Source organism: Chlamydomonas reinhardtii, chromosome 8, assembly GCF_000002595.2.
Source record: "Chlamydomonas reinhardtii strain CC-503 cw92 mt+ chromosome 8, whole genome shotgun sequence".
NCBI classification, from domain to species: Eukaryota; Viridiplantae; Chlorophyta; class Chlorophyceae; order Chlamydomonadales; family Chlamydomonadaceae; genus Chlamydomonas; species Chlamydomonas reinhardtii.
In genome coordinates this window covers 4,874,860-4,893,205 of record NC_057011.1, presented here as the reverse complement: position 1 = coordinate 4,893,205, position 18,346 = coordinate 4,874,860, and the positions used below count along the sequence as shown (strand labels likewise).

Here is an 18,346-nt window from a genome sequence, read left to right as displayed (position 1 = left end):
GACAGCCTGTGAAGTTCGTGTGAGTCCTCGCGTGCAAACTGCGTTTATCGTTTAGGACAAGAGTAAAGGCAAGAGAGAGAACAGTGACGTCTGTCAACACACAGCACTGCAACTTAGTGAGCAGACGACGCCTGTCCTCGCGCTTCGCCCGCGCAAATTAACTTCCCAACGAAGAGACCTGCGTCTCGTCATGGAATTCGATTTTGAAGACAGTATAGCTGGTAAGCTTGCTTGCGATCTCCTTCTCAAGGAGGCAGCGTGTGCGGACAGCATCAAGCAGTGCATCGCTTCGTCCGCAGGCGGCGGAGCAGGGGAAGCTGGCATGATGCCTGAACAACAATTCTTGCAGCCCCAATCAGACTTACGCGGTGCAAGTGAGTGTTCGCGGGGATTCGGCGGGTCTCGGTCTGAGGCACTAACCCCGGATTGTGCTGCTCTACGAGCACCGGCTCACCCCGTACTGGCTGTCCTGTGTATCCCCTGCACGTCAGTGCACATCAACCTGGGAGGCGCCAACCAGGGCCAGCAGCAGCAACAACAGCAGCAGCAGCAGGACGGGGATGATCACATGCAGCAGCAGCAGCCCTACGACGGCGGGCACCTGCACCCGCCCCCGGACGGCGGCGCCGGACCGCAGGACCCCAGCCAGCACGACGACACCCTCTTCGGCGACCAGCAGCAGCAACAGCAACAACAGCAGTACGTGGGCCCCAGCGCGGCCTCGGTGCGCGAGGCGCGCGAGGCGGGCGGCCGCGTCTACATCGCCAACCTGGCCTGGTGGACCACGGACGCGGACGTGGAGGCGGCGGCGGGCGAGTTCGGGCGGCTGGGCGGTGGCGGCGTGCAGTTCCTGGAGGAGCGCGGCTGCGGGCGCTCCAAGGGCGCGGCGCTGGTGGAGTTTGAGGAGCCGGAGGCGGCGGCGGCGTGCAAGGAGCAGCTGGCCGGGTGGGTGTGCGGGTACTGTGGGTGGTGAGGTAGTGGGGTGCGGAGTAGAGGGGCTCAGGCATGGAGGAACCAAAGGAGGGAGTGATGTGGACCGGGGCTGTGCCTGTTGGGGGCTGTGGGCTCACACGCGGTCAGGGGGCGGCCAGTGCCAGCGGCAGTACGCAGGGTGGCCCCGTGCACTGCCGGTATGGTGCCGCCACACCCCAGTGCGCATGGAGCCTGACTGCACCTGTTCCACAACCACCGTTCCACACTGCTCCACACTGCTATCCCACATGCCCCACAGGCGCCCCATCAATGGACGACCGTGTGTGGTGGTGTTCGCGACCAGCTCCGCAACGGCCGCGTTGGAGCGCGGTGACCGCGGCGCAGGGGCGGCGGCAGCGGCTGGCGGCAGCAAGGCTTGGGGCTCACACCGCACAGGCGGAGCCCCGACGCCGCCCCCGCCTGCTATTGCCGTGGCAGGCAGTGGCAGCGGTGGTGCTGTTGATGTTGGCGGTGGCATGGGCGGCGGCATGGGCAGCGGCGGCGGCATGGGCAGCGGCGGCGGCGGCATGGGCCCTGGCATGGGTCCAGGTGGCGGTATGGGCGGCGGCGGCGGCGGCCGGGGATTCGGTGGCCGCGGCGGGCGAGGTGGCCGCGGCGGGCGCGGGCGGGGCGGCGGCGGCATGGGCGGCCCGGGCGGCGGCTTCGGCGGCCCTATGGACGGCGGCCCCATGGGCCCGGGTCCCATGGGCATGGGCCACATGGGGCCGGGCGGGCCCATGGGCCCCATGGGGCCTGGTCCCATGGGCCCCGGCGGCCCCATGGTGCCTGGCGGCATGATGGCTGCGGGCCTCATGGCGGCCATGATGGGCGGCGGGCCTATGGGACCGGGCGGCCCCATGATGGGCCCCGGAGGCCCCATGATGATGGGCGGCCGCCACCCAATGGGCGGCCCAGGCCACTTCTAGCCTGCGGCTGGCATGCGGCGAGCCAGCAGCGCGTGTGGGGCTGAGCTGCGCGGGGCTGTGACCGTTGGATAGGTTGCGCTGTCATGAATGCATCACCTTGCGGAGAAATGGGACGAATGCTGAGCCCGGCCGAGGAGAGCTGTTGGGTTGCCACATTGATTGCCGATTGAGCAGACCTACTGAGTGCCCAGCTGAGTTTGGCGGCGAGTGCAGTGACTGAATGGGCAGGGGGCTGGGCGGGGCGGGGGGACTGGCTGGCGGTGTGCAATATGAGCATTCCCGAACTTGAGACTTGGGTTGTAGGGCGGCCACCGCTAGCCGGTGTGCATGACGTGGCATGCTGGACTGCGACGTGATGACGGGCGCTGTGCGAGGTGAGGGGGGCCCAGGCCAGAGGCCACGGGCGTGGCGATTTCACGCGGACATACTAACGAAGTGCTTGCGAGTGAATGCGAATGCAAGACGCCGTCGCGAGCTCCAGGCTAGCAATAAACATCACGAAAGAAGTTAGTGTCAGCGGCAATGCGGTTACTTGTTACCTTCGAGACGAGACACCGGTGCGCGCTCCACGCTGCTCCGCATTCGGCACGCCAAACGGAGTCCGAGTGTCGTGGAGACTGCTGCCGCTTGCAGGGGCGGACGCGTTCCAGCTCGCAACTAGGCTGCTGCCATTCGCCGCGACAACGCGAAACCCACAAAATGCACCCACCTGGAACGGAGCCAGGCATCCGCGGGCGCCCATGGAGCATATGCGTGGGCAAGCGGAAAGAAACGGGAGAAGAAAGAAGCGGCGTGGCGGATGTCAGTAGCCGATGCCGGGCAAAGCTGCCGAGCAAGTGAAGCAGGGTGGCTGCCTAGCTGGGGCCGGGCTGATTAGAGGGCTGAACGGCGGCTGCACCGGGCGAGCTGTACTGGTAGTATGTACTGGCGCCGGCCAAGCGTGGTAAGTATGGGCGCCGCTGCATGGATCCCGCCCCCATGTGCCGCGGCGAGGCTGGCGACGATGCAGTGGCGTACAGCTGACAGCTGAGACGGACGGGCGCGGACCGCTGTGCGGTTCCCCACACCCGTCCAGGGACCGGCCCACGCACGGTGCAGCGGGGCCGGCCGGGTGGGGGAACCGTGCTGACAGCTGAGTGGGCGGCGGGCGGAGGGCTGGCCGAGCTCGGTGCGTGTCCACGGCATGTACCCGAAACCGCTGAAAAGCCAAACCAAGAAACAAATTCTCCAGAACCAAATAACCAAGGTGTAAGACGACGACGACCCGTCCGCGCAGTGCTGCAATCGCGTGCATGCGGCCGCGTGAATGCTCAGGCTGCACCCGCAAGCGGGAGGCTCGCCAGTTCCAAACGCTCGAGGGCGGAACCTCGATACTGGGCAAAGGCGGATGGCGCGGACGCGGAGCCAGCTGGAGAGAAGCCTTTACAGCTTTCGGTGGCCCAGGTCTTCCATAAACATGAAAGACTGCGCCCGCAATCAGGATGGTCATTGAGGTCCATCCCATCGCAAGAACCTTGCTCTGGCCTCTGCCCTGCCGACCCCACTTACCCCACGCTTGTGCAGCGTGCGGGCATGTCCGTTCCATGATAAATAAACTGTCCGACATGTGCCCTCACCAGCCGCAGCACTACTAGAGTACTAGTCTACTACTTCACACTGCCCCACCAGCCGCCCAGCCGTTCTGTAAATGCGCGCTGTTCACTAAGCTCTTCGGCACGCCCGCTGTACGCCGCTCCACCGCACCAGCCGGTCTGCATGCCCCGCCGTGATCACGCCCGCCCGCCCCTGCTCCGCGCATGTGGCTGCATCTGCTGCTGCCTGCACCTGCCCTCCACGGCGCTGGGCCCTAGCGCCTCGGCCTCCTGCCCGTAGGCCATGGCGTCGCAGTCCCCAGCTGCCCTGCCCATTCCCTGCCCTGTGCCCGCCCCACACCACACACCCCGCTAGGCCCTCCCCTTACCGCCTCCCCCTACACTGCCCTACACCGACTGCGCCGCGGTCTTGAGGGCGTCCAAGATCTGCACGAAGCTGGGCCGCGCCTCACTGGAGGCGTCCCAGCACTTCTTGATGACGTCAGACAGCACCTGAGCATAGCGGACAGGGGCGTGGGTCAGGGGCCTAGGAGAGGAGGGAGGAGGAAAGGGAGCAGGGGGGCGATCATCGCAAACACGTCATCAGCCTGCGGGGGCATGCCAGCTCCGCCAGCTCCTCCTCTCCCCTGTGCCCCTTTTGCGCCTGTGCCACCCGCCCCCAGGCCCCTGCCCCCTGCTGCCAGCCCAGTCCTCACCTTGGGGCACGACAGCGGGATGTCTGGGCGCTTGCCGTCCAGCACCGCCTGCCGCACCTCCAGCAGCGGCACGCCGTTGAAGGGCGGCTCCTTGGCGATCATCTCGTTCAGCATCACGCCGAACGCGTACACGTCCACCTGAGCGGGAGGGGGCAGCGTGGGGTTGGGCCAGGGGAGGAGTGGGGGGTGGGGGACCAGGCACGACTACATAGAAGAAGGCGGAGGAGAGGTTACCGGCCCACGGCTGCGGGTGGGTTGGGCCTCGAGGGCTGCGCACAGACAGCGTGCCGAGTCACGCGACATGGAGCTGCTGCTCTCGCTGCGGCTACCTTGCCCACGACAGCCCAGATGGCCGACGGGACCATACAGCTTGCAGTGCAGCCCAGCGCACTTTGCCTTCACATTGGGTTGGGTTTTGGTACACATATACACAGCCACACACACACACACACAGCCACACACACACGCACACGCGCACACACCTTCTCGTTGTAGTGCTTGTTCTCCCACAGCTCCGGCGCCATGTACTGCGGGGTGCCGGCGCCCGCCTGCGCCTTGCTGTTGGAGGCCAGGCCGAAGTCGCACACCTTGACCTTCCAGGCGCGGTCCACCAGGAAGTTGGCGGGCTTGATGTCACGGTGCACGATGGCGGGCTTGCGCGAGTGCAGGTAGATGAAGGCGCTGGGGGGGGGGGTGCGGGGTGGGGGGTGGGGGGCAGGTGGTGAGCAGGGTGTGCGGCGGCTACCGGCAGCGCGCCCCCACGCCCCAGGCGCGGCAGCCCTCCACACCGTGTCTGGTGTTGCTTTACTGGGTGTCGAGGATTAGCGGGTGTTCGGTCAGAACACTAGGATATGGGACGTGGGTAACATGGCGGGGAGACCATGGAGTCCCAGGTACACATGTCTTAGCATGGGTCTAGAAGGCGATCTAGAGCCACACATAGGGCATATCTGTTACCTTGATGGTGGCGTGTACATCGCTATTCAAGTGCCACCGCAACACTACTAGCGAGCGCGGCCACCCAGAATCGGCCAGAACTCAACCCTGGGATAAGCATAAACTACCCTGGCTCCCAGCCCCTTCTTCCCCCACCCTCCGCGCCCACCCCGCCTCCCCCCTCACCGCGCCATATCCTGCGCCAGGCCCACCAGCTTCTTGCGGTCCAGGTCCACACCCGCCTGGGAGAGGGGGTAGGAGGGGAAGGGGGCGGGGGCAGTGAGAGGTGGGCAGGCGGTGGGCAGGGGAGCGGGGGCGAGCATGCTCGCATTTCAGTACTAGGTATGTGCGTCCCTGCCGTTCTCTTCGCCCTGCAACACCCCGCTGCCATCCCGCCCCCGCCCCGCCCCCCGCTGCTCCCGCACTGCCCCAGCCCCCGTGCCCTGCCACCTGTCCCCCTCCTGCCTCCCCCCGCTGCCTGCCCCTCTGCCCCGCACCTGGTACAGCACGTGGTGCAGGCTGAAGGGCATGTGCTCCGTGACCATGGCCAGGTGCGGCAGCTTCATGCAGGCGCCCAGGAACTGCATCACGTTGGGGTGGCGCAGGTCCGCCAGCGTCATCACCTCCTCCCTGAGCGGGGTCAGGGGGTGTGGGGGTGAGGGGCACAGACGGGGAGGAGAGGGCGGGCGCGGGGTCGGGAGCACGGCGGGTGGGGGGGCGGCGTTGGGACAGCCCTCGGCGCAATGCTGTGGCACTGTGTGATGAAGTCACGGCTGCTGTCCGTACCCTGCCTGCCCTCCAACTCCACACATGTCGTTGGTACCCTGCCAGCCTGCCTGCCTGCCCTTCACAGACAGGCCACACTCGCGCCTGGCCCTCACCCTGGCCCTCACAACCCAACCTTGTGGGTTGGCATGGGCTAGCCGCGCCCTCTCCCACCTCCTCCTGGCGCCCCCCCAGCTCCCACCTGAACTCCTGCACCATCTGGTCGGAGTGGTTGGGGTCAAACCACTTCTTGATGGCCACGGGCGTGCCCTTCCAGAAGCCCCGGTACACCAGGCTGAAGCCGCCGCCGCCGATCTGGTCCTGGACCTCCAGGTCCTCGTACGGGATCTGGTACGAGGAGCTGCAAGGGGCGGGTGCGCGGGGTGGAGAGGGTGGGAGCTGGTGAGATGGGAGCAGGCGAGGTGCGCGCAGCGGCTGCTGCTTCTGCTGCATGCGGCGTTGGCGGGTGACCGGGGGCGCTGGTGCGGGAAGGTGCCCTGCAGCCCGCGCCCACGCTTTGCCACACTCGCAGCGTGGCGGCCCTTGAAGCCGGGAGGCTGCAGCTGATCTCCCGGGCTATGGCAGAGCAGTCCTGGTGTATGGACTGCATCACGACTCCACTGCACGGGCTCGGCGGGACCACTCGCTCAAGGCGCGCCGAGTAACAGTACTACGCTGAACATGGCCCCTGCCACTCGGGAAATGTGTCACCTGGCACCGCCACCGGCGATTTGGCTTTTCAAGTCATTGTTCTCCTTGATGAGCCGCTCGATCTCCTCTGGGTCCTTGATCTACGGCCGCGCGAACACAACGGAGCGTCAACACTACGGTGCAGGCCGACATGCCAGTCGCGCCGGGAGCCGCCGAAGTGGGTGCCGACCACCGAGCACAGCATCGACATCGAAGCTTCACCTTCAGGCCGCCCAGCGAGGCGTTGAGCGACATCCTGGAGCGGTCGACGCGCGAATGCTAGCACCGGAAGAGCCCGCGAAATAGAAGTTCCCTGAGCTCTGTAACCTTTTAGCTGTATGGCAAGATAAAGTATGCTGCCAAAGAAGTTCTGTGCAGACGGGTCGCAGGGCCCAAGTCCGAACCCCCAGTGAACATGGCACACGGTCCCATGTCGAACCCCCGCCTAGGTGGGGTTGTCCCCGGCGCACGAACCCCTCCGCCCATACCCATCGGACTTGTCAACTATATGAGACTCAAGCCACAGTAACTATAGGACTGCAAACATGGCTCCGGCCCCAGCGAAGGGGTCCGGGCCAGGTCCCGCTGAGCCTCTGGATCCGACCCCGACTCTGAACAATTTTATGCGGACAACGTTGGGAAAGGCAGAGGTAGGTGTAGCTGGTTTGGCCGGGGGCGAGTAAGCTCGCCTCTTCAGCTCCTGCGGTCCAACCGTGGAAATCGTGTCCCTTTCGCTCGCAGGGCGGGACGTACGCGGACCAGCTGCAGGCGCTGAGTAAGTTGCGATGTCATTGTTCATGACAGCTCTCCTCGCTGCGTGCAGTGGAAAGTGCTGATCGGAGCTGCGTTTTCCTCGCTTAAACGATGTCTCCTACACATGTGCAGCTGCTATCAAAACCTACGATGAAAAGCAAGCGGACGTGGTTCTGCGTTTGCTCTCTCGCCTGCTCCAATATGGCCATCTCAACATCGCGAGCGTGCAGCTGGCGCTTCAGGTGCTGCCGGTGGAGATTGCGCGCGACGAGCGGTCGCTCATGCGCATTGTGCGGTACCTGGTGCACCTGGGGCTCGGCGATGGCGCAGCGGGCACGCCGCTGCCTGTGCCCCCGCAAGCAGGTGCGGGGGTCCGCGATAGCAGCTGCAGCGGCAGTTGGCGAGGGGAGGGTTCCAGCTCTTATAAGCCAGACGGGCTGGCGTCACGATGGCCATGGGACGAAGGGGCTGTGGTTTGACACCGCCGTGTTGGCGGCGTGCAGGGACAGCGGCGTAGCTGGGCGTTGCGGGCCAGCACAGCACACCACCGCCCCAGCCGCACGCAGACACAGGCCTCCTGGACTACGCACCCAACCTCATCCATGCCCATGCCCTTCCCCCACCCGCCCAAACACCCCTCCGCCAACACCCCAAAACCCCCCTTTCCCCTCACCTCCCCAGCCGGCTCCACGCTGGCCAAGGCGGTGGACCGGCTGGGCCTGGAGGTGCTGGTGGCGGCCTGGTCCGACCTGGGCCAGGAGCGAGCCTCCTTCGGCCGCAAGAGCGCCGCGCTGCGGGCGCTGGCGGGAGTCACGCGCGCCTCGCTCACAAGCAGGCCGGGTGCGTGCGCGCGGGGGGCGGGGGGGCGTGTGCGGGGTGCGTGTGCGGCGGGGTGCGGGTTAGTGGGCGTGCGTGCCCGGGTGCGGAAGATGGATGGATGCGGTTGAGGCTTGCGGTTATGGGAGGGCAGAAGGAGCGAGGCCGCTGGTGCACGAGGCAGCGGTGAGGTGGATTGCGGGTGCTGGTGGGTGGCGGCGGTTGGTGGGCGGCAGTCGCACAAGGAGGAGCGGCCGGATGGGGCCTGCCTGGGTGGCGCCGTACCCGGGAAGGTGCAGGAAGGGCCTGAGGTCAAACCCCAAACACCTGTCGACCCCGCACACCTCCCTGTCCGCCCCTCCACCGCCCCTCTCCCCGCCCCGCCCCCCTCCACCTCCCCCCGCTGCAGAGGACGGCACGTACGTGCAGGGGCTGTACGAGACACTGCGCGGGCTGCTGGACAAGATGGACTCGCTGCGGGCGGGCCGGCGGGGGCTGGCGCACTTCATCAGCCAGGCGCAGGGCAACAAGAAGAAAAACGCCATTGCCGACATACGGTACGGAGGGGGGCGGGGGCACAGGGAGGGGTGGCGGGAGGAGGCGGCGTGGAGATAGGAGAGCGGGAGAGGACACACGTTCGGGGGTGGCTGGGTGCAAGCGAGGCACTAGGGACAGGCGGCGGGAAAGGCCCAGGTGGCGATACGGCGGTCCAGCATACCGTATGCACGCCGATTCTACCTGCCCTGCGGCACATGATTCTTTTCATATGCATGCTGATTCATGCATTGACTTCTTCTGCCGTCTGCTTGATGCCGGTTGTGCGACTCTGCAGGCAGCGCGCGGAGATGTGGGGCCTCATGCGCTGCGCCTTCGCGGCGGCGCGTGTGGCGCTGCCCCGCAGTGGGCTGTACAAAGTGGCGCAGCGCAGCCTGTCGGGTGAGGGGGCCAGAGGAAGGGAGGGAGGGAGGGAGGGAGGGAGAGAGAGAGGGTTAGTTGCAAGCAGGCGCGTGGTTCCGGGGCTGAGGGGCAAGACCCTCCCTCCCTTCCGTCCCCAGCGCCTGGGCTGCTGCTACAAGCCACGCGGTGCCCCTCCACGCAGCTGCCGCCAATCCACCTACCTACCCACCCACCGATTGGGCAGGGCGAGTTTCCCCCTCTCCTAACTCGTCATGCCTGGACCCCGCCGCCCTCCATCTCCAGCCCTGGGCTCCAGCGACCCGGTGTGTGCCCGGCACGCGCTGGCACTGGCCTCGCTGGTGGCGCGCGACCCGCAGGGCGCCGGCAGCTTCATCGCCGCGGTGGAGCCGCTGCTGAGGAACAACGTGGAGGCAGCCAAGCGCACGGGTAGGGAGGGCAGGGGCGCTCTGGCCGGTCGCCGCCATGTACCAGCCATGCCTGGAACGCCCACCCCATCCAATGTTGCCACTCTTGTTTCAAGGACGGCTTCCCCCCCTTAACTCGTCATGCCTGCAACCCCCTCCCCCCTCCTCTCCACTCAGGCGCGCTGCACCTGGGCATCATGCCGGTCAAGCGCGGCGGCGGCGAGGGCGGCGACGCGGCGGCCGACACCGAGTCGCACCTCAACCTGCGAGACACCTGGGCGCGAGTGTACCTGGCCCGGGCCTGCGCCGCAGTCATACAGAGCGGCCACATCGCGGGTGAGGGGCGGAGGCGGCAGCACCACTAGTAGCAGCAGTAGCAGCAGTAGCAAGCGCTGGCACTGGTGAGGCGGACGTACCTTACCCGACCGGTCGTTGCCTCCACTGGCTGGCGGGACCCGTGCCTGGCCTGCTCACCACCCCATCCGCCCAGCCGGCCCGTCCGCCTGCCTCCCTGCCCTCCACGCCCCCTGACGTCCCCTCGCGACTGTTTCCTTCCGGGATTGGTTCAAAGTTAACCCCTGCCCTCCCCTGCCCTCCACACCCCCAGGCGACGTGTCGGGTCGCGGCGCCGTGTTCTGGCAGGCGCTGCTGCTGCTGGCGGTGGCCGACCCCGCCGAGCGCGTCAGCCTGGAGGCCATTCGCGCGCTGTTCGGGGCGCCCTACCCGCGCGCCACCTCGGCAGCGGCCATGAGGCAGCCGGGCGCAGGCACGCGGTGAGAAGGAGCGAAGGGGGGAGGGGGGGAGGGGAGGGCATGAGGGAGGGAGGGAGGGAGGGAGGGAGGGAGGGAGGGAGGGAGGGAGGGAGGGAGGGAGGGAGGGAGGGAGGGAGGGAGGGAGGGAGGGGGCACCTGGGGCCGCGCTCGGGCGGGTAGGTACATGGGTAGATAAGATAGGTGGGCGTGCGGGGGTATGAGAGGGGTGGCTGTGCGGGAACCCGCTCGGGCGGTGTACATGGCGCACATCAGGACAGGGGCACTGGGCGGCGTGCACTCGTGGGAGGTGGTCCACGGCCACGTTCACGCCTCCTTACGTCCCAGAGGTGAGGCGTGTGCAGAGACGCAAAACCACACGGCTCCCATGTCTTGCCCCTGCCCCTCGGCCGCTCCCCAGGCTGCCCGGCGCGCCCGGCTCCTCGCCCGCCGAGCTGGAGGCGGAGACCACCCAGCCCAAGATCGCCGGCGCCTCCTGGCACCTGGTCATGACGCAGGCGCTGGAGCAGCCGCCCGGACTGCCCGAGCCCGCGGCGGCGGCAGCGGCGGCGGCGGCAGGAGCAGGCGGCGCGCCGGCAGCAGCAGCAGCAGTAGCGGCCGCTGCCGCCGCAGGGGGTGACGCCGCGGCGCGCAACGGCGCGGCGGCGGGCGGGCCGGTGGGCGGGTCGGGTGTGCGGGCGGAGGACACGTGTGTGTTTGGCCGCATCGCGCGGCGGCTGATGCGCTTCCTGCAGAGCCGCAGCCACAGCCTGGTGTGCGGCGCGGCGCGGGCGGTGGCGGTGATGGCGGAGGCGCGGGCCTGGTTCCACGCGCTCAGCGGAGGACACGGACACGAGGCGGAGCCGGAGGTGGGGTGGTGGTGGGGATGAAGGGGGGGAAGGAGGCGGGGGATGGTGCGGGTCCGCACGTTTACTACTCCCATGAAACCGTTGGGGGAGATCGGCGTTGCCGCAGCAAGGGTTGCTGGTGGGGCTGCTTGTGTGGGCAGGTCTGCGGCACCCGCCCGCCCGCTCCCCCACACAGCTCCGGCTTGGACTTGAACATGCCTGCTCCGGCCCCCTGCATGTGTGGCTGCTACTGGTCCGGCTGCTGCGCCTCAGGTGGTGCGGCGCTGGGTCCGCGGCCTGAACGGCTTCCTGCTGGCGCTGGCCTTCGACGACAGCGTCAGCGGCTGCGAGCGGGCGGCGGCGCTGGAGGTGCGTGTGGGTAGGGGGCCCTGGAGAAGGTGTGTGTGCAGAGGGCGATGTCGGGTGGCGGCTGCGCGGTCGGCGGGTGAGCTGCGCCCGACTGCTGACTGGCCTGCTCCAGATGCGTATGCGTGTGTTGTGGCCGCGCGGCTGCCTATCACTGGGACCTGCCGTGCCCCCACACACCCCACACAACCTCTCCACCCCAACCCAGGCGCTGGTGTGGAGCCAGGGGCTGGACCAGCCGCCCAACCTGTCGCCGGGCCTGCTGCTGCGCGCCGCCGGGCACGGCGGGCTGGGCGCGCCGCCGGTGGCCCGCTACACCTTCGCCGACCCCTGGCCCGAGCCGCTGTGCAGCGAGGTGCTGGCGGCGCTGGCGAGGCGCCTGCGCTGTTCAACAGGTGGGGGCGCGCGTGTGTGTGTGTGTGTGTGTGTGTGTGTGTGTGTGTGTGTGTGTGTGTGTGTGTGTGTGTGTGTGTGTGTGTTAAAAAACGAAACGAAAGCCCGCCCAACGACGCGACGGAGTTACTTACCGATACCTACCAATTTACTGAGCGTCGCGTGGTTGCCGTGACCCAGGTAGTCATACTTACCCGCGATAAGCCTGGAACCCCACGGGCGACCATTCGGCCTGACCCCGCGATGCACCTGTATGCGTCCATGCTCCGCACCCTGGGCGCGCTAAACAACGTTTACCCAGCACGCCTAATTCCCAGATTCCCGCCCGCTGGTCGTAGTCGAGCTCACCTATAGGCAAAAGCGGAAGCATGGGCATAGGGCGGCAGCGAGGAAGTGTCACGGGCAGGCAAATGGCAAAGGCGACAAGAGAGGCGGCGTGCAGCAGACAAGCTAGGTATCACGCGTCCCAAATCCCGCCCACTAAGTACAATAACACGATGGGAAGAGGGCGAGTTAGCGGTGGCACTGCGACTAAACGGGGTCAAGGCTGCATGGGGGACGTGGCGGGCGGCGGTTGCAGCGTTTCCAGACGTGTCAGACACAGGCTGGTGTGGGTGCGTGTGTGCGTGTGTGTGTGTGTGTGTGTGTGTGTGTGTGTGTGTGTGTGTGTGTGTGTGTGTGTGTGTGTGTGTGTAGGGTGGAGAGCGGAGGAAAGGGGCGGGGAGGCGAGGGGGGCTGTGGGGTATAGGTGCCGTGGGGTCATGACCAGGGGGTGGGTTGAGGGCCGACTTGGCGGGTGGACAGGGCAGCTAGAGGGCATGGGGCAGGACTTGGAGAGGGGCTGGCTGCATGGGCGCCTCATTGCGTAAGGGGCTTGTCGTCGCCGGCGGCGGGAGCTCTGCAGGGGGCCGGCGCAGTCCTCGTGTATTCACTCCTCCCCGCATGTACCACCTCCCCCGCCCCCAGGCCTCCCGCCGGAGCTGGTGCTGGAGCTGGCGGGCGGGCTGGCGGCGGGCAGCCCCGCGGGCGTGCCGCGGGAGGCGCTGGCCAGCCTGTGGGACATGGCGCCCGGGTGAGGCGGCGCACGGGGCGGGGCGGGGCGGGGGCAGTGCTCGGGGGGAGGGGAGGGAGGGTGACAAGGGTGACGACAAAGGGGAAACGGCAACGGAGCTCATGGCTGCGGAAGCCCGGGGCATAAGGCCGTCAAGAAGAAGTGGCGATTGGATGTGGGCAGCGGCCGCGCAGGTTGTGGCCGTGGCTGTTGTTGTTTGGCGTCCTGGGCGGAGGTTGTGCGCTCTGCCCGTTGCCCGCCGCCTGACCCTCAGCCGCGCCCTGCTCCCTCCCCGCCCCCACCCCTTCGCTGCTGCTGTCCTGTCAGGCCTCTGGCTGTGCGCGCGGCGCTGCAGCTGCTGGGGTCGCCGCTGCCGCCGCTGTGCTGCCCGCCCGCCGCCGCGGCCGTGGAGGTCAAGGCGCTGGCGTGCGCGGCGGAGGCGGCATTCAACGGACTTAAGGTGTGTGGTGCAAGACGGGGCGGGTTGCCAATATACCTGTTGCTCTGAGCCACCTGCACCTACATAAGTCAGGAGGTCCCAGATAGCGCCAGACAGCTCAGGCACGCGGTGGGCAGGTGGCAGCTGTTGGGGCCTGGCCAACAGCCACCTTCCCCATGGATGGCTACCCCCCTGACGGACCCCCTACCTCGCGCCCTTGAAATACCATGCACACATACACACACACCACACACCCACACAAACACATGGACGCAATCCCCTTCCCAGTCACACGAAACCACGTCCCGCCTGCACGGCTGCCCCGCCCCCACAGGCCATGGCCGCCACGTGGCTGGGCGAGCACGTGAACAGTGTGGCGGGCGAGTACGCCTGGAAGAGCTGGGAGCACAAGCTGGGCCTGGCGGCGGCGGGCGACCCGGACGGCCTCACGCTGGCGCAGTCCGAGAGCTACGTGGCAGCAGCAGCAGGAGGAGGTGGAGGTGGGGGCCTGGGGGGAGGAGGCGCCAGCGGTGTGGCGGCGTCGGCGGACCTGGGCCGGCGGCTGGCGGGCGCGTCGCTGGATGGCGGCGGCGGCGCGGGGGCAGGGGGCGGCGGCGGCGCGGCTGCTGCTGCTGACGAGGCTGTGTCTCGGCTGGCGCTGGCGGGCGTGGCGCACAACCCGCTGCTGTCGCTGGCGGCGTCGCACCTGCACCGGGCCGTCATGACAGGTGGGGGGGGGCTGGAGGGGGGGCGGGTAGGCGGGAGGCGGGGTGAGGCCATGTGAGGTGGGATTTGGAATAGTGGGGTTACGGGAGAGCCGCAAGAGGTGGGGTACAGCCGTCAAGGGTCACGGGTGCATTGGGTGGCAGGGGGCCAACGGGTAGGGAGTGCGAGGGCCAGACGGGTGTGTGGTGGTCTGTCGAGCAGGGTCGGGACGAAGGGGCACGGGTGTGTAGTTCGGTGTGGGCTTTGCGCCACACACCTGGTGCTGCCGTTGCCCCGCCTCGCCCACCTCCACTCACCGCCCTCCTCCGCCGTCCCGCAGGCGGCCCGGTGGTGCGGGTGGCCGCGGCCCAGGCCCTGGCCAAGGTGGCGGTGCGCAGCGGCGAGCCCTACCGCATCCAGGCCTACAGCCTGCTGGCGGCGGCGGCGGGCTGCGGTGGCGGCCCGGCGGCGGCGGCGGGCGGCGGCGGGCTGGCGGCGGACCGCGGCGGCCCCGACCCGCTGGGCCTGGCGCCGGTGGTGGGGCCGGCGCTGGAGGTGCTGGACGCCATGTATGCGGGTGAGGGGGCGGGGCGGGGCGGGTGGGGAGCGGTCCCGGCAGGGCGGGGACCCGGGGGTGGAGGGGGAGCAGGCAGGGCCATGACACGTGTTGTGTGCGCCCGGGGGCAGCCGCCCTCCTAGGACACGCACACGTGGAACTCCACCACCACCACCACCCACCACCACACACACAAGCGCTTGTGCTTTCCTGAGACACACACGTACACACACACACATACAACGTTTTCCTTGTGCCCTTTAACACACACATACACACTCACGCGCACATACGCACATACGCGCTCGCGCCCTCAGGCGAGCTGGTGCTGGAGCGGCACGTGGGCCAGTACGGCGCCCGCGCCCGCGGCTGGCCCGCACCCGCGCTGGAGGCGCTGCGGCGGCGGCACGAGTGGCTGCTGGGCGCCATCGCCGCCGCCGTGTGCGCCGTGCCGCGGGAGCTGTTCCTGCCGCTGGGGCCGCGCAGCAGGCGGCTGCTCTACCCCAGTGAGCGCGGGGCGGGGAGGTGGTCGGGGCCAGGGGGCATGGGGGCCACTGGGGGGGGAGAAGGGTAAGGGTAAGGGGGCAATGGAGGGAGGCGGGGCAAGTGAGCCAGGAGGGCCGTGCAAGCTATGCAGCGCCCCCCCTGCCGTCTTGCTGCAACCTTCTGGCGACCCTACACAGAGAACCTTTAGCCCCTTTCCCGCCGGCACAACACCCATAACCACCACTACTTTTACCACCACAACCGCCTGTCCGTCTTTGCCCCTGCAGACGAGAAGGAGGAGGCGGAGGAGGACGCCCGCGCCGCCGCGGCGGCCGCGCCGCAGCAGCCGGCGGCGGCGGAGGGCGACCAGCAGTACTACTACGATGAGTACGGCAACGCCATCCCGTACGACCAGTACCAGTACGACTACAGTACGGCGGAGCAGTACGACTACGGCGACTACTACCAGCAGCAGCAGCAGCAGGCGGCGGAGGCGGACCCGTACGCGCAGCAGCAGGACGCCTGGGCCAGGTGGGTTGAGGGGTTTGGCCAGGCGGGGGGTGGTGGGGTGGGTGGGGGGGGCAATGGAACCACATGTGGGTGGGGTCGCATAGCGGGGCGAGGGCGGGGCGAGGCGAGACTGGGTCGCATGGAGAGCACGAAGCGCATTACCCCGCGACGCGTGTCACCACGCGTGTGACCATGTGCCACTCGCCCACTCCCCATGTCGCCGCTGTGTGCCCCCACCCTGACACCCCACACACATGGCATCTAACCTTTGCCCGCTACTGCTTTGCTTCCACCAGTAAGCATACACACACGTACACGCACACACACACACACACACACACACAGCGGCTTACACACGCATCTACCCACACATGCACACAGGTACGAGACGTCCGGCGGCAAGGCGGCTGCGGCTGTGGAGCTGCACTGGGGCGACGGCGGCGGCGAGGCCGGCAGCGGCGGCGGCTCCTACGGCTCGGGCGGCGACGGCTACGGCGGGGACGCCGCCGCCGCGGAGTCGCGGCCGGGTGTGGTGCTGTACTCGTTCGCGGCGGAGAACGAGGACGAGGTGAGCGCGGAGGAGGAGGAGGGGGGGTTGGGCGGCTGGGTGGGCGTGGCTGGCTGTACTGCCTAGCCGCTGACGACCGCCGCCACCTCCACGTACACACACCCATATACGAACGCACAGAACTTACACACACGTCGCGTTGCTGCATCGCATACACACAGTCTTGCGCTCAGCTGTTTCCTTTGTGCTCATGCACGCGCGCAGGTGTCTGTGTCTGCGGGCGACCACGTGCGGGTGCTGGCGGACCTGGGCGAGTGGTTCCAGGTGGCGGCGCCCGGAGGCGGGGCCGTGGGGCTGGTGCCCGCCTCCTACGTGCAGCTGCAGGACGGCGGCGGCTACGGCGGCGGCGGGCTGATGAGCTCGGCCAGCCGGCGGCACAGCATCGCCGACGGCATGGGGGGAGGTGGCGGGCGGCAGGCGGCGGACAGCGCGGCGCTCAGCCCCTCCTCGTCCTTCGCAGGTGCGCGGGGCGCGGGTGCGGGCGGGCTGGCTGGCTGGGTTGGGCTGGGTGGGCGGCTGTCTGGAACTCGGGAGGCGGCGCGGCCCGGCGGCACCGCCCGGCGGCGGCGGCAATGCGTTCGTGGGCCCGTGTGTAGGGAGGGGCGCTGCGCCGCCACCGCCACCACCAGAAGGGTACTGCCGCCACCTTGCACCTCCCCATGTAGCTGCCCCACCTCTCAGCTGCCCCACCTCTCATCTGCCCCATACCCCCGCTCCAGGCCGCACCTCCGCCTCCGGCACGGCCGCCGCGCACGGCGCCGACTCGGCCCACGGCGCCGCCGCCGCCCACGGCACGGGCGACTACGGCGCCTACGCCTACCAGTACGACAACCCAGAGTACGACGCCAGCGGTACAGCCGGCGGCTACTACGGCGACTATGGCGCCGGCGGCGGGCAGTACGGCGCCTATGACGCGTACGGCGGCGGCGGTGGTGCTGGTGGCGGCGCGTACGGCGGCAGCAGGGGCATGTACGGCGACGACGGCGAGGCGGCGGAGCGCGGCGGCAAGAAGAAGGGCGGCTTCGGAGGTGGGACGGGGGTGGGGGGCCCGGGGACGTGTGTCGTGAGCTCCGCACGGCATTGACGCGTTGTTGTGCTGAGCGATGCAACACGCCGTAAACACACGCCCCGTACCGATGTGTCTTTCCTTCCACACCCACCACCAGGCTTTGACGACTTTGGCGCGGTGCTGGCGGAGGCCAAGACCGCAGTGGCCCGCGCGCAGCAGGCGCCGCCGCCCGCCGCCGCCGCCTCGCCGCCGCCGCCCGCCGCCGGAGGCGCCTCCTCCTCCGCCCTCGGCGCCACGCCGGAAAGCTTCGTCGCCGCCTCCAACGCCTACGGGGCCGCGGCCGACGCCAGCGACGGCGGCGCTGCCACGCCCGGCGGCGGCTTCGGCAGCGGCCTTGGCTTTGGCGGTGAGGAGGACAACCCCTGGGCCTCAGCCGCAGCCGCGCCGGCGGCGTATGAGGCCCAGCCGGAGGCGCCCGCCGCCGCCGCCGATGCGTACGGCGGCGCAGCCGACGAGTCGTTGGCGGCGGCGGCGGTTGGCGGCGGCGGCCCGGCGGTTGCCGTGTACGAGTTCGTTGCTGAGATGGAGGGGGAGCTGAGTGTGGCTGCAGGGGAGGCGTTGGAGCTGCTGAGTGACGAGGTGGACGGCTGGTACACGGCACGTGTGGCGGGTGACCCCAGCCGGGCCGGACTCATCCCCGCCTCCTACGTGCAGCGGCAGTAGGGGTGGGGTGGAGGAGGGGGAGAGGTGGTGGCGGCGGACTGTGGAGCAGGCGCTGCTGGGCTGCAGGAGGGTTCGGGGGCGCATGGACCCGTGGGGCGTGGCAGCCAATGCTGGGCTGCCTGGTCGTGATTAAATCAGTACAGGGTGCTGAGTCATGTGTAGTCATGTGATATGTCACGCGTAGTTCAAAGACTGACGCTGGTGCATGCAAACGCATTGTGAGCGCTGGACTCTGAGAAGACATCGCTGCGTGCGGTTAAAGGAAGCGCAACAGGGACGCGGCCCGCTGGGTCCCAGCAAACTCCCAAACAAGCGCGTCTGTAACCTGAACCAAGTAGTGGGCCGAGTGTAGTGTAAACTGAACTAGTCCTTTTACACACCCGACACACACAAAGGCGTGATGGCATTAGTAGCAGCGACCGCGGGCTCGGCCGGTTGGCTCCGACGCGCCGCGGCGGCGTCATTGCTGCAGCAGC

At 68.4% G+C, this 18,346-nt stretch overlaps 3 protein-coding genes across 3 annotated transcripts; 2 read left to right on the top strand and 1 right to left on the bottom strand.

The window, feature by feature from the left end:
- CHLRE_08g384950v5 (uncharacterized protein) lies at positions 1 to 3,106 on the top strand. Its single transcript, XM_043065350.1, has 4 exons — positions 1 to 221; positions 300 to 374; positions 492 to 945; positions 1,232 to 3,106. The coding sequence occupies exons 3-4, from the start codon at positions 569 to 571 to the stop codon at positions 1,896 to 1,898; spliced, it is 1,044 nt and encodes a 347-aa protein (XP_042922351.1). The 5' UTR covers positions 1 to 221; positions 300 to 374; positions 492 to 568; the 3' UTR covers positions 1,899 to 3,106.
- A 2-nt stretch (positions 3,107 to 3,108) lies between these two features.
- CHLRE_08g384900v5 (uncharacterized protein) lies at positions 3,109 to 6,933 on the bottom strand. Its single transcript, XM_001694250.2, has 8 exons — positions 6,799 to 6,933; positions 6,598 to 6,677; positions 6,089 to 6,247; positions 5,619 to 5,751; positions 5,308 to 5,363; positions 4,668 to 4,866; positions 4,186 to 4,323; positions 3,109 to 3,982 (listed from the first exon to the last, which is right to left on the bottom strand). The coding sequence occupies exons 1-8, from the start codon at positions 6,829 to 6,831 to the stop codon at positions 3,878 to 3,880; spliced, it is 903 nt and encodes a 300-aa protein (XP_001694302.2). The 5' UTR covers positions 6,832 to 6,933; the 3' UTR covers positions 3,109 to 3,877.
- Positions 6,934 to 7,070: 137 nt separating this feature from the next.
- On the top strand, positions 7,071 to 18,239 carry CHLRE_08g384864v5 (uncharacterized protein). The gene is made up of 22 exons (XM_043065349.1): positions 7,071 to 7,226; positions 7,318 to 7,351; positions 7,462 to 7,692; positions 8,011 to 8,169; positions 8,555 to 8,702; positions 8,978 to 9,081; positions 9,346 to 9,489; positions 9,645 to 9,803; positions 10,075 to 10,240; positions 10,638 to 11,085; positions 11,338 to 11,433; positions 11,639 to 11,825; positions 12,790 to 12,895; positions 13,202 to 13,334; positions 13,648 to 14,041; positions 14,359 to 14,595; positions 14,892 to 15,080; positions 15,348 to 15,591; positions 15,952 to 16,138; positions 16,343 to 16,598; positions 16,858 to 17,166; positions 17,305 to 18,239. Exons 1-22 carry the CDS (start codon positions 7,122 to 7,124, stop codon positions 17,868 to 17,870), a joined length of 4,602 nt encoding a protein of 1,533 aa, XP_042922350.1. The 5' UTR covers positions 7,071 to 7,121; the 3' UTR covers positions 17,871 to 18,239.
- Positions 18,240 to 18,346: the final 107 nt, after the last annotated feature.